General features: G+C 37.5%; 1 protein-coding gene across 1 annotated transcript in view; it reads left to right on the top strand.

Annotated features, from left to right (window-relative positions):
- The window catches only part of LOC107566843 (kinesin-like protein KIF21A), a 58,921-nt gene extending 44,670 nt beyond the window's left edge, over positions 1–14,251 (top strand). Inside the window, exons 19-34 of the mRNA XM_016252401.1 lie at positions 1,200–1,345; positions 1,426–1,570; positions 1,720–1,914; positions 2,072–2,173; positions 2,896–3,061; positions 4,480–4,537; positions 5,281–5,335; positions 5,707–5,909; positions 6,113–6,235; positions 7,508–7,644; positions 8,247–8,421; positions 8,525–8,680; positions 10,321–10,438; positions 10,734–10,904; positions 12,495–12,694; positions 13,923–14,251. Coding sequence (XP_016107887.1) covers positions 1,200–1,345; positions 1,426–1,570; positions 1,720–1,914; positions 2,072–2,173; positions 2,896–3,061; positions 4,480–4,537; positions 5,281–5,335; positions 5,707–5,909; positions 6,113–6,235; positions 7,508–7,644; positions 8,247–8,421; positions 8,525–8,680; positions 10,321–10,438; positions 10,734–10,904; positions 12,495–12,694; positions 13,923–13,980 — 2,208 coding nt within the window. The 3' untranslated portion in view covers positions 13,981–14,251. The remainder of the gene's footprint in view (positions 1–1,199; positions 1,346–1,425; positions 1,571–1,719; positions 1,915–2,071; positions 2,174–2,895; positions 3,062–4,479; positions 4,538–5,280; positions 5,336–5,706; positions 5,910–6,112; positions 6,236–7,507; positions 7,645–8,246; positions 8,422–8,524; positions 8,681–10,320; positions 10,439–10,733; positions 10,905–12,494; positions 12,695–13,922) is intronic.
- Positions 14,252–15,233: the final 982 nt, after the last annotated feature.

The raw sequence follows: 15,233 nt of genomic DNA, 5'->3' as shown, positions 1-15,233 counted from the left end.
GCCACAGCTCCTGTACCACCGCTGAGCGGCCGGGTCACCGGCTCGGCTCCTCAGCGAAAACCTGAATATGCAATGCACCTGCTGCCTACTTATACTCACGCTGTGATCAGCAGCAGCTGGATGCAATAATCGCATGCCAATTTGCATTGGCTCGTTTAGTTTACACTCGAAGTAGATTGGTCCCTCTAAGCGAGATCCCAATTTTGTCGGTCCTCCGACGTGACGTCTCCGTTCCCTCCTTCAGGGAACGAGGGTTACATACGTAACCGAGACGTTATCACTAAACCAAACCATGTTTGTTTATTTAGTCTTTTTTTTTTTACTAGAGGTTAACCAATCTCTAATGTACATTATTTAAGTCTTATTGATTTTAAGAAAGTAATTAAACAGTTTATGGCAATATAATTAAAGTGAACTGAATTGCATTTTTTTTTTTTTACTTAAAATCAAATAAAATGTGTCTCGCATGAAATCTTAAAGCGATAAATCACCCCAAAATGAAAGTTCTGTCATAAGTTGCTTAGCCTCGTGTTGTTCCAAATCTGTAAGACTTTCATTCCACTTTGAAACAGAGATTTCTGTCCCTCCATTGAAATTCCATTCCATTAAGACTTCGATGCTTCAAAAAATTGTGTGTGTGTGTGCGAGTGTGTGCATCTGTCTGTGGATATGCGCGTGTGTGTGCGTCTGTCTGTGTGTGTGTGTGTGCGTGTGTGTGCGCGCGTCTGTCTGTGTGTGTGTGTGTGCGTCTGTGTGCATCTGTCTGTGTGCATGTATGTGTGTGTGTGTGTGTGTGTGTGTGTGTGTGTGTGTGTGTGCGCGTCTGTCTGTGTGTGCGTGTATGTGTGTGTGCGTGTGTGTGTGTGAATATATAAATAAATGTATTTATTTATTTATAAAAAAAATAAACAATTGCAAGATTAAATGAAAGATTAAACAATGATTTTAAAAAGTTAAGAATAAGAAATACAAAAATAAATAGAGACAATAAATAAGGGAAAAAATCAAAAAGTGTGGAATCTTTCAGGTTTCAGTTTGTGTTTCATTTGTGTTTCGATGAACAAAAATCTTATGGGTTTGGAGCAACATGAGGGTAAATAATGACATTTATCTTAAATTTTGGGTGAACCATCCCTTTAATCACTCACAGTGCAACACCTATAGAAAAATGTTAAGACTTTTTTCCTGCTTTGAATCAGATAACTGCCCTGAGGCGCCAGGTGCGACCAGCATCAGGCAAGGTTAACTGTAAGATCAGTTTACCGGAGCCTTTGCAGGAGTCTTCACCCCGTATGGCTCCGATCCGACCACAAACCACTGGGGCCACCGCTCCTAATGGGACAAGGTGATGTGCATTTCATTTCAGAAGGGCTGGCTCTTGGGTATCTGTGAGTGACTGATGTGGTCATGATATTTGTATTTCAGAAAGCACCAGATGAGAACAGGAGGGCTGTACTCTACCAGGACGGCGCGGGCCAAATGGCAGTCGCTGGAGCGGCGCATTAGTGACATCATCATGCAGAGGATTACCCTCTCCAATATGGAGACTGACATGAACCGCTTGCTTAAGGTGACCAAGAACAGCCTTTTATTATAACTTTTTTTTATTATTATTTCTAAAGAAATGTCATCAAACAGGACAAAATGTAAACTCGTGGTCTCATGCAAATTCAAGATTGAGTTAATTGACAAACAATTTTTTAAATTCTGCGTGTACAGCAACGTGAGGAGTTGACCAAACGCAGAGAGAAGGTGTTGAGGAAGAGGGACAAAATTGCCAGCGAAGACACAGATGCTGATAGGACTGTTCTATCTCTTACCGAAGAGATGGAGTCACTGACCGCTAACATCGACTACATCAACGACAGCATTGCAGACTGCCAGGCCAACATCATGCAGATGGAAGAGGCCAAGGTGCTTATGGAACACAGGAAATTATGTCATACACAGTATTACACCCTAATACACACAGTAAAATAATAATAATCTACCAGCAGTCCCCATATAAAAAATGCATTGTGGGACAGATAACTTTGATTCCATGGTTCAAAACCTTTATTTTCCGCTATAGGAGGAGGGAGATACAGTGGACGTCTCTGCTGTGATCAGCTCATGCACTCTATCAGAGGCCCGTGTCCTTCTCGACCACTTCCTCCTAATGGCGATCAATAAGGTACTGGAGCTCAGTAGGTTTTCAGTTTGACATTAGAGATGCTAAATATTCTTAGATTTGCATTTGTATTTGCACTTAACATATTAGCTTTATTTTTTTTAGAACACTGAAAAACTTTTTTAATGACATTATATTCTCCTGGATAATATAATATAATGTAATGTAATGTAAAATACAACCTTGGATACCCCTTGATAGTACATTATGTTTCTGTTTTTCCTTTTTTTGTGAATTTTGAATATATATTAAGTTTCATAATATAATATAATATAATATAATATAATAATATCCAGCTTTTTCACATTCATGATGAATTTTAAATATTGTCAATTCATTCAGCAATCTTTGTATCATGTATGTTTGCACTGGGTCATCCTCTTCTCTTAAAAAATCATATCAGTCGACCACTAGTTTAGTGATTGTTAAATATTGGTATCAGCCAAAATATCCATATTTTTAATTTTGATATCATTTGTTATACTGATTATCATTGGAACAACAAATCTCTGATTTAAGATTTTAGATAAAATATAAAGACATTCGCAACACATTTTACATCCATAATATGACCCATATTTCTCAGTGCAACAGAATATTCAATAATGTAGGCCAGGACTTTTTCCACCTGGCTTTTATTGACTGGTTAAAAGATTGGTAAAACAATATGGGTTTATATTATTTTTCCCACCCGCAAACATTTTAATGTCCAACACTGTACTCAGGGCTTACAAACTGCACGGAAGGAGTCTCAGATCAAAGTGATGGAGGGCCATTTGAAACAGACAGAGATAAACAGCGCCACACAGAACCAGCTGCTCTTCCACATGCTGAAGGAGAAAGCAGAGCTCAACCCTGAGCTGGATGCTCTGCTCGGGAATGCTCTCCAAGGTCTGACACACATAAATGCACAATTCACATTTAGCTGTTTGGTTTTCGTTCTCTAGACTTGTTCCTTTGAGATCACTTAAGTTTGATTTTGATTTGCTTTTGTCTTTGTGTTGCCTGAATTCAAACAGAACTAGGTAGCGTGCCATCAGGTAAGTACTGTAGAGGCCACTAGAGCTGTCCACCAGTGCATGTGTCTCTCCCTCAGACTAACAGACAGTAACAGTAGCGTAGAGCTGCATGGGTCTTGCTTAAACCCCCTGTGGACTTTACTCTGAGGAACATGTCTCTCAACTGGAGCATCAACTATAAAAGCACTTAAAAATCTTTAGAGCTTAAAGACCCATGGTGGATATAGAGTCTACTCGCTGTTGTTTTTTTGTGATAGTCTTAGATTAAGCTCTAATTCCAGTATTATACTGTGGTGTAATAATAATAATAATTATTATTATTATTATTATTATTATATACTACTACTACTACTAATAATAATAATAATTATTATTATTATTATTATTATTTTTATTATTATCATCATCAAATTTATTATATATATATATATTTATATTATATTTATATTATATAAATATATTATATTATATATATATATTATATTATTTTTTTTTATTTTTTTTTTGCTGATATAAAATTAACCAACATTGTGAATACTGCAAGGATATTGACACAATTTTACATGTATTAGTGTCTTGACTATTCCTTTTTAATATTTTTAATAGCATGTTTATAAGAATATTTATAGTACTTTTAAGAGATTTAAACTACATTAGCAAAAATGCAGGTCGATATGGGAAGTCTGATATGTTCTCACAAATCAGTTCTTTTGAACAGTCTGTTTCAATAAATCAGTTCAAAACAAAGTCAGTAATTAATTTGTGTCAAAATGAGATATTACTTTATCAAGCACATTTTACATTTATAATGCTCGAGTATGTTTAGTGGTACATATAAATGAAACGATTAAATATGAGATTATTTAATTACTGTTACAAGATTTGTTTTTTATCAGTAGTAGTCATTCTTTCTTTAAGCATTTTTGTCATGTTTTAAATCTAGTTAGTAAAAACAGAAATAAATAAATAATTTTCATTAATTAGAGTCACTTTTCAGGTGGTAAAACATACAGCTGAACTACATATTCATTTAGTACTTTCCTTTCTCTTTGTCTGACTTAGTGACCATACATCCTTAAAAAATATGTTTGCAACCCTAATACTGTAGACTTTACCTGGCTGTAGACTGACCATATCTCCTCTCCTCTAGTTCTGTTGAATTCAGGATTGTGATAACAACACTATGATGCATGTCGCTTGAATAATAATGGTCACTGATATCATACTGATAAAGCTAAAATGAGGGCGCACAAGTGTTTCTGATGCTGAAGTGTGTGTGTGTTTGCTCAGAAAATAGTGATGAAAGCAGCAGCGATGAATCAGCACAGAGTCCGGCCACAGAAAAAAGGTAAAGCACTACAGTCAGGCCAATAAAACTCTTTAAATTGAATTCTGTCATGACAACTCTCGGCGGGATTGGCATGGTAATGTACATGACAATGTTAATATATTTGGTCTTGGCGGAATAGATCTGCTACGCTGCTGCTACTGCGGCAGAGCAAGTACCGAGACTTGCTACTGCCAATACATCCACAACATGCTGCTGTGAGCATGTAAGAAATATTGCTGCTGCAAATATAACATACATGAAATAAACCCCATATAGCATACATGAATCACCTCGTAGCAGATCTATACAGGTGGAGCTGGGGAAGGTGGAGGGTTTCTGAAGCAAGCTGCAACTGCTACGTCAAGCACTAATCATATATTTGAATGTTGAGCAGCGAGCTCATGGCTACCGATACAGGAGAGAACCAATCAGCTATGCCATGTGATAATGATGTCATTAGGTCAAATTGAGTTAGACCTATCGGACTGCGCTATCTAGAGTTTCATGCCAGAACTCTGTATTTGTAAATCTGTCTTGATGTCATTTCATCTATAAAACACGCTAACTTGATTCAGTTGAGTCTTTTGGTAAATCTAATTTAATCTACTTCTGAAATAGTTTGTTGTGCGCTTTTTGGAAGCACTATATAACATTTCCATCAGCAAACAGTTATTTGGCTCCAGTGTGCATTTCATTCAATATATATAGTTATATGTACAATATATGTACTTATAGTTTTGCTGTTTCTGTGTCTCTTGCAGTTGTTTGGCTTCGGATGTCATGAAACTTTGCGGAGAAACCAAAGCCAGGAACAAGGTAGAACAGTAGTAATTCTACACATTTATTTGTTTATATATTAAAAATATATATTTAATAATAAATAAAATAAAATGCATTGTCATTAAAACCTATTGTGACAAGTAGTTTGGTTCTGGTTTTGTCTTATTTACTTCCTACTATGTTATCCACATAATTATGGTTTAGCTAATTGGTAATTATAAACACAGAATAATAGTTTATCATACAACAATAATAACAGTAACAGAAGCCCTAATTATCTTCATTGAGGAGAAAAAGAGAATGGGTTGGGAGCATAAACTAAGCTGAATACTAGATCATAAGACAAAAGCGTGACAAAAATAGTCCCTGATGTACAAATTCATTATTTGAGTTTATAATACATTTAGGCTCGCAGAAGAACCACCACCCAAATGGAGCTGCTGTACGCAAACTCTGGTGACCCCGACGCCCCTCCAGAGGATTTCTCTGCCCCTCTGCTTCCTGTAGTGGAGAGTCCAGAAGGACATAAAGAACCGGCACCCGTTCCCTACTTAGGGGACAGAGACTCAGTGGCCTTCAGCTCTAGCTTAGCATCCAAGTCAAATGCTGTGTAAGTGTTTGGTGAACAGATATGTATTTTGGTTAAAAACAAGCAAAATCCATGTATTATATAAACATTTATTTTCACAATAACTTTTGAAAAAAGTCCTTTATTCTAAACTGCTCATAAGCTTGACGACACATTCTAATAAACATTACAGTCACGTCTGATGGGATGTTTTTAAGTGGCACTGGCTTTTGTCTAATGCATAGCTCCAGTGCCAGATCTCCCACGGCTACAGAAAAGAGGTCTCTGGACCGCTCGCCTCTCACCCGCAGAAGAGCTCAGGACAGGAGCCAGAATCCTACAGAAAGAACCAAAACCCTGGACAAACCGTAAGAAATAGCCTGTTACACATAAGCATCCTCCTTCCAAACATCTTTGCTAAATTTGTTTACAGATGTTCTAAATGTCTTGTATTACTAAAGTGAACATCTATACTTTCATTCAGTGAACAAGAACACAGTTTACTAAGGCAAGCATTAATAGTACTGTAATAATAAATAACTATAGAATTAGCAGTCCCGCATAGCAGGACCCTGGCAACCACTCAAACAGCCTATTTATTGTAATGAAATTATTTGCAATTTCTCCAATAATTTCTTTTCCCTCCACATACAATTTTGTCTTAAAGGGATAGTTCATTAAAGGGATAGGGATTACAGGGATAGGATAATTTACTCACCCTCAAGATGTTCCAAACCTGTAAATGTTTTTTTTCCCTTGTGTTGAGCACAAAATAATAATTTAGAGTATTTCTAGAATGTAGGTAACCAAACAGTTGACTGTAGCCATTGACTTTCGTAGAATGGAAAAATAAATATTATGGAAGTCAATGGCTACCGTCAACTGTTTGGTTACCAACATTCTTCAAAATGTCTTATTTTGTGTTCAGCGGAAGAAAGAAACTCATACAGGTTTGGAACGACATTAGGGTGAGTAAATGATGACAGAATTTTCATTTGTGGGTGAACCATCCTTTTAAACACTTCTGCTGTAGAATTTGGTTAGAAGTAGGTATCTTAAAAAGCAGCATCATATTGCAAGTTGCAACCAACCTTTTAAGGTCTGGTCACATTAGCAAAATTTTATCAAAATTTACAAAAAAGGTCCATTGTCCATTTGCAACAGTGTACTATTGTGTCAATTCCTATTGTAATGACTGGACTTTGCCCCATCAAAATTTTTGAATTTTAAAGGAATCCAGTCATTTCTATAGAAATCCACACAGTCAATGGTTTCGTGTGAGGGCAAAAGATTTCCCCACACAGATTTTGCAATGAATTTAAGTTGGTAATGTGTAACAGAAAATGGCTTGGTTGACCACTGTGTTCAACCACCGTTGAAGCTGTTGCAAAATCTGCTTGGGAAAATCTTTCGCCCTCACATGAAATTTCCAATACCTTGGATTCTGAAATGAATGGATTTTGCTGGCAAAAATTCACAGAACAATGGTAATTGTGACCACACCTTTAGAACAACCTATGATGGCTTAAATTGCTCTTTAGCTAGGCAGCTTACTATGGTTTGAAACGGAGCCAGTGTATTATACTAGTCTGATTTGATTGAGTGTTTAATGCATCTGTATCATGTGTTTTTTGGTCCAGAGGTGTGACAAGCCCAGCTCAGGCGGCCCGCTCCAGTCGAGCAGCCAGACTGCAGTGTGTGCACGTGGCCAAGGGTCATACTAAACCCCTGCTGTGTGTGGACTCAACAGATGATCTGCTCTTCACCGGCTCAAAGGGTCAGTGAACTTTTATGTAAAGAGTTACAGCCTTATAAACAGGTCTTTACTACAGTAAAATTCCCAAAAATATATAATTAACACTTTACTAAATGTCACCTCATGCACAGTCAGCCGGACGTTTATTATGCGATAATGACAATCTATATATTATACCATATATTACACGGTTGATTAACAGATAAGTGAATACATGGGTGTGACTGATTTGAGTTCAAATTGTTATTAACTAATTAAAAATGCAGGTAATACATTCAATCCATTGCTTCTAGCAACAGTAGATAAGGGGGTTAGGTTGGAGGGTTTATTAAAACATTCAAACCATAGTGAACATAATTTCTATAGAACTCTGTACACTAACTCTACAGTAAAAACGAGTGTGCTGGCTGAGCATTTCAGCTGTTGGCACGATGCAAACTAGCAATGTGCTAGCTGAATTTATATTTAATTTAACCATACTGCATTAGTTTTATACAATATAACCAATTATAGATGTAGGGAATTTCTGCTTCTGAATTTAGGTTGTTACCCATAATGCATTGCCAGTACAAGAATGATAAACATTGTGTTCTATCCCCATCCATCCCTCTTTTTTATCTCAGATCGCACATGTAAGGTGTGGAACCTAGTAACGGGTCAGGAGATCATGTCTCTTGGCGATCATCCCAGCAGTGTAGTGTCAGTCCAATACTGTTCCAGCCTGGTCTTCACGGTCTCTACTGCTTATATCAAAGTATGGGACATCCGTGACTCCGCCAAATGCATCCGCACCCTCACGTGAGTCATTCTGGTACCGTTTAATTCATTGAAAGCCAGTGTTCCCTGATGCTTATAAATATTTTACCTATGGTTGCTCATTTTAGCCCTCTGTCTCCTTCAGTTCTTCTGGACAGGTGTCTCAAGGTGATACGTGTGGGAGCAGTTCTGTTGCCATTCCTCCAGGGGAAAATCAGATCAATCAGATCGCCCTCAATCCTTCCGGAACATTCCTTTATGCTGCATCAGGCAACACGGTCAGGATGTGGGACTTGAAAAGGTACTGAACAATTTTACCATGAGTGTCTGGAAGTTATTTACAGTGCTAAATAGGAACTTTGAAGAAATACATTCTATAATACTCAAATGCGTTCTATAGTACTCAAGGTGATAGTTACCTTCAAATATACAAATTAAGCTGGATGTAATGTTGCTCAGCTAGCTTTAACTGACTATATTCTGTTCTGTAACTCCACCATAACAATAGTTGACCTAAAAAAGCAAATGGATCAAGACATCCAACGAAAATATACTCATTTAACTAACCTGGGGTGTGTTTCCCAAAAGCTTTGTTAGCCAACTATGGTCACAAGTTCTGTCGTTACCAACATTTGAGACAGTGTTTCCCGAAACCACCAATGTGGTTCGCAGTTTGTGTGGTTGGAACTACAGCTCTTGACCTGTGCTCAGAAGCCTATTTTCTTGTTACTATGACATGCTAATTGATAGGGCTGGGTAAAAAATATCGATATCTCGATATTAATCGATTATCATTTTTACGGAATGATATCGATTCTTAAATCCCAAGAATCGATTAGTCTAGCCTGTTTTCAGTTAATGGACGGAACGTTGAAGGGCACTTTCGATCCAATATATCGCAATAAACATTGTGCTTTGGTACTTTTAATATGAAACAAAGTCTCAGATTTCAATTCTGTCCATTGTATTACAGTATTCAAACAATAAATGCCATTTTGGCACTGTTTAATGTGGAGTGACAGATCGCTATAGCTCGGTGCGCCTCAGTTCAATAAAAGCGGTAGCGCGAGGCGCACGTGAACTGATCATCTACTCCACATTAATACCGGTTTCAGCACAAAATAAACATGACTAAACAACCGAAGGTAACTTAAAAGAAAGACTACAACTTTACAATTCGTATCCTGTCTCATGTAATTGCTCAATCAGTGTTTCAGCCGCGCAAAGACACCAATATAACGGTTTGTAAACAATGTCACGTATCGTCACATTTATATCAGAAACAAACATATTTGGTGACCATAAATTCATTAGTCAGATAGAAAAATAAACTGTAGAAAGGGGCATTTTGCTAAATATATGCACCATATAATATATTCATTATACATTTTACTGTTCTTCAATGTTTAATTTATATTTGAATAAATCAAGTTTTTATGAAAGCCACCATTATGTTTATATTTAAAAAAACGAATTGAAGTATTATTATTATTATGTGAAGAAATATTATTATGTAATTTTAACTTTATTATTAGTGTAATTTTACCAAATCAGTCAATTTTAACCATCAGTATTATAGTAATGTAGTACCAACTGACTCTCATGTATATTTTACAGCATTAGTTGAGAGATTCTTTTCCTTGAGAAAATTTGGCATGTACTGTACCTGATATATATCCAAAATAATCGATATTGAATTGAATCGGTAATCTAATCGAATCGCAAGCTTGTGAATGAGAAACAAATCGAATTGTGAAATTTGTGTCAAAACCCAGCCCTACTAATTGACATGCATGACTAGTTTGTTGTGTTTGGTAGTGTGTCCTCTACCAGTTGCCCAGTGCCTAGCTTTTTCTCTGTAACCATTTTTAAGTTGCCTTTTAAAATCTGTACCAATTTTAAAAGTTTGTGTTTGTAAAAGTTAGTTTGTGTTGTCTACAGATTTGTATCTACTGGGAAACTGACGGGAAATCTGGGGCTGGTAACGTGTCTTATGGTAGATCTGGCAGGGAAGGGTCAAGATGTGGTCATAACAGGCTCAAAAGATCACACCGTGAAGGTATGTTTGGACATTATAACACGCTCTCTGTGAACTAATGTAAGAGTCCCTATGGGTGCACATGCTGATTTCCATATGATAATTTTCACCTTTTGGTTATAGCTCATGCACAATTACACAAGCTGTTGAAGCTCTTATGGATGCTTGAACACAAACAGTAATTTAAACTATTAATATGGCCTCAAGTGCAACAAGAAACAAAATGGCTATCCAGGAACATGCTTTCGGACTCTGATAGACATGCTTTTTGGGACTTGTGATGCATCTCTAAGGCTTTTATTTTCTTGTGTTGCAGATGTTTGATGTGGTGGAAGGCACTCAGGGCAGTATCAGCGCCACACATCATTTCGACCCATCCCATCAGGATGGGCTGGAGGCTCTGGCCATTCACGGCGAAAAACTTTTTACTGCTGCCAGAGACTCCTGCATTAAAAAATGGGACTTCATCTGCAAACAGCTACAAGAGGTAAGTAACTTTGCAAGGAAAGGCAGGATTGCGATAAAAAAATCCAAAATCCAAATCCTAGTGAGGTGCCTACCTAAGCAGCATTTTTTTAGGCATCATTTCCAAAGCTACTTGTATGCAGCAGAACTACGGTGCCTGCTTTTAAGATCTCTTTGAAGATAATCAGTCCTTGTACATCATTCAAGATGATGGAATCAAGATAAAATATTGGGTTACACTTTACTTGAAGGGGTGTGCATAAGACTGACATGACACCTTCATAATCATGACATGACACCTACATAATCAAGACATGACACATGTCATGAATATGAAGGTTTTTTATGCATGTTTATGACAACTGTCATTAAGTGTCATTCGCTCAGTTATGTAATTTTTTATGCAAAGATGACATTGTTTGAGATGTATTTGTTATGGGCTATGGTTAGGGGTAAGGGTAGGGGTAGGGTTAGGTTAGGGTAAGGTCAAATAATGTCATATTTGCATTAAAAATGACATAACTGAGCGAATGACACTTAATGACAGTTGTCATAAACATGCATACAACCGCCTTCATATTCATGACATGTGTCATGTCATGATAATGAAGGTGTCATGTCAGTCTTATGCACACCCCTTCAAGTAAAGTGTTACCAAATATTGTTATAAATATACCTCTGTTTCATTTCATACTGGAAACGTACTCTTAGAAAATGGTAATGGTTATTCTCATTAAAATTTGGCTATTTTACAGAATATTTGTGTGATGTGCATTTTTATGGTTAAGGTTATGGAGTCTTGAGGTGTCAGATTATCCACATGCTAACACAAAACTCTGTTGGAAATGATTAACTGTGAATTGCTCTTATGAGAAGATTAAGATGTTAGCCTAGCATAACATGCTGCATACATTTGGAATCAATTGTCATTAGTCCAATTTTTTCCCTGTTGAAAAAACCAGCATATGCTGGTTAGGTATGTTTTGACGCTGGGATGCTGGTTTAAGCTGGTCCTTTGCTGGTTTGTGCTGGTCCTTTGCTGGTTTATGCTGGCCCTTTGCTGGTTTATGCTGGTCCTTTGCTGGTCCTTTTGCTGGTTTATGCTGGTCATGTGCTGGCAAAGGACCAGCACAAATCAGCAAAAGGACCAGCTTAAACCAGCAAAGGACCCGCTTAAACCAGCTAAAACTAGCAAAGGACCAGCACAAACCAGCAAAGGACCAGCTTAAACCAGCATCCCAGCGTCAAAACATACCTAACCAGCATATGCTGGTTTTTTTCAACAGGGTTGGTGTTTCATTAAGTAGTTAGCTTAGCAAATATGCTAATGCCAAACTCTATTCGAATCAAGGAAGTCTTTAATACTTGGAGAAAGCTATTTGTTAGCCTTTCCATTCATCTTAGTAGCAGTTGTTTGAAACAGAGGTTCCTTGGATTTCAGATATTTTCATTTGCAGACCGTAAACAGCTCACTAGTATTTGGAACAGAGTTGACTTTTGTTCCAGAAATTACTCTTAACTATCACACATAAAGACTGAATATAGGAAAAGCCTCACACCCTCAGTTATCCTGCTGTACTTGATTTGTTTGCATGTTTTCTTCATATTGCAGCAGGTAGAACGGGCTCATTCAGATCTGCTGAGCTCTCTGGCGGTGGTCCCTGGCTCCAGCGCTGTTATGAGTGGCTGCAAGGGCGGATTGCTCAAATTCTGGCACACAGACACGCTTAGAGCTCTGGGAGAAATAAGGGGTCATGACAGCTCTGTCAATGACATCTGCACAAACAACAATCAGCTCTTTACTGCCTCAGAGTGAGTGACAGCCATTCAGACATCAACAAAGACAGTATTTTTATAAACTGAGTTTTTCCTTCTTCCGTTTTAAAAGAAATCTCCGTCCACATGAAGACGCAAATGCATGCTATGAAACACTGTCAAGAGCATGCCAAACCAACAGGTGGCAATATAATCTCAACCGTAAAGCCACGTTGGCCAATCAGAAGCCTGAAAAAGTTTCCAGTAGGCGGAGATAACAGCACAGGCCTGACTCTGACGTCACAAGCCAAAAACTCTGGTTTCGCTGTCTACACGATAACACTGCAACCAGGGTTTTTGAAAATCTTCACCCTGGCAGGCGTTTTCAAAAATGTTCCGTTTCAGTAACCTGGTGCTGCATTTGCATGTGGACGAACGGCCAAACCGCGTAGAAAAAGCTGCGGTTTTAAAAATAATCGCGTTCCTGTGGACAGGGCCTTAGATGCTGTATGTAGTATTAAACAATAACTTATTTTGTTATGTGCTACAACATGAATGACACCTCAAATTACGAACAAACTGACTTTAAAAACTTTTCAGATAATAAAACAAACAAAAGAAATTATCTACAAATCACAAGCAACTAACTAGCAACGTTAACTACTTACAACACGCTAACAACAACCACCTAGAGCACCCTAATAATATCATAATAGCATGCTAATATGCACTCAAAACACCTTAGAAAACGCATAGCAACACCATGTTAACAATCCAGCCAAATAAATAACAATGTGAAACTGTCAGAACATTTTAGCAACTGCATAGCAATACCTTAGTAAACCACGCTAACAACCACTCTACACAACTTTAGCAATACCTTGGTAACAACCCAACCTGAAACCCTAGCCACTGCATAGCAACACCCTGGTAATCACCTATAATTCTCACAAAGCCATATTACAACCCAGCTAACTATAATACGTAACTGCAACATAACCCGATGACCAAACTTTTGGTATGGCAACATAATCAATTTGATTGTGGCAACCAGAAATGTGAAATTTTAAAAAATGTGCTAAAAACCACCAGAACACCCTAGCAATTGTGTAGCATCATTGTAGCAACCACTTAGGAATCACAACAGCCTAGCATTGTTGCAGCTATCGGTCAGTCACTCACCTACTCTTCAGAAAATATAGAAAACGGTTGCTAACACTGCTTTATAGTGTGCAGTGAAACTGTATAAATTGTTCATTTGAGTTCTCTTGTTGTTTTTTCACAGTGACCGGACAGTGAAGATCTGGCAAGTGAAAGGATCTTTAGAGGACGGCATTCACTGATGAGAACAGAAGGTCACTGTGAAGGTTTTGGCTTCCTACAAGAATTTCCTTTACCAATGTGACACTTCTTTCCTGAAACTCTGGCAGCGATTCAGAGGAGAGCTTCCTGTTGTAACTGCTGTATATTTCCTCATGTACAGTGTTGAAGTGTCCTGTTTAGCTGTTGCTGACCGTAAAGGGGGATGTTGTAGGTCAATAAGTGGTTGTTGATGTGGCACCATCAACAAGAGAAGAACCATTTTTGGTTCCACAAAGAACTATTCAGTCAAAGGTTCTTTAAAGAACCATCTCTTTCTTACCTTTTTATAATCTGAAGAACCTTTTTTCGCCCCAAAGAACCTTTTGTGAAACAGAAAGGTTCTTCAGATGTTAAAGGTTCTTTATGGAACCATTTAGACAAAAAGGTTCTTCTATGGCATCGTGAAGCACCTTTATTTTTAAGAGTGTATGAGCAGTGCGTTTAAGAAGCACATGTGTTTGTGAACGTCATGTTGACTGGACTGAACCGATATGCTTTTAAATTATTTGTTAATATTGATGTCAGCTCTTTTCCGATGTTTGTTGACCAAAGTTCGACTCCTTTTGTACGAATCTTTCCAATGCAACTATGACACGTCACAGCTCTCAATGCAACCGTACTGTAGACCTAACTGCACTGGAATGGTACAATGATATTTGACAGATAGTCTCTGTCTAATTTGTGTTTTACCTTTTTATTAAGCCTCAACTGGTTCTTTTTCATTTTCTGGTCGGAACTTTTGAGTATTCTGTACAAAATTTTTCCTCTGATGTACTGTAGTTATTATCAGTGTCAGATGGTGAGTGAAATAAACTACATCTGTCAAAAGGTGCAACTGCAATGTTTTAGCCTTACAGATTAAGCTTGAGCGAATGTACTATACTTATAATGTATATAATGGTGAGGGTATAATGTATATAATGTTGAGTAGTGAATCTGCAGTGTCAGAATAATATTACTAGGGGGCAGTGTACACATAATGGACAGTGAACTGGCACATATAGTGTATGTATATACTGTAGATGGTATTTACATGAGGGGGACTGTTAAAAAAAATACATTGACATTTACCATTTTTTTCGGGGATCAATAAGTATGGACTTGGGCGTTTTGACTGTTTCTGAATTAACATCATGTCCTGGGCACAAACCCAAAATACTGTAAATTTAGCAAAATGTAAAATTTTATGAAATGTAAACCACTCTTAGGAATTAGTAAAATGTAATTGTGGCAG

The sequence above is a fragment of the Sinocyclocheilus grahami genome, unplaced genomic scaffold (assembly GCF_001515645.1).
Source record: "Sinocyclocheilus grahami isolate Dianchi unplaced genomic scaffold, SAMN03320097.WGS_v1.1 scaffold1104.1, whole genome shotgun sequence".
In the NCBI taxonomy this organism is placed as follows: Eukaryota; Metazoa; Chordata; class Actinopteri; order Cypriniformes; family Cyprinidae; genus Sinocyclocheilus; species Sinocyclocheilus grahami.
Note: the sequence above shows the minus strand (reverse complement) of the source record. Positions and strands in the feature narration are given on the sequence as shown.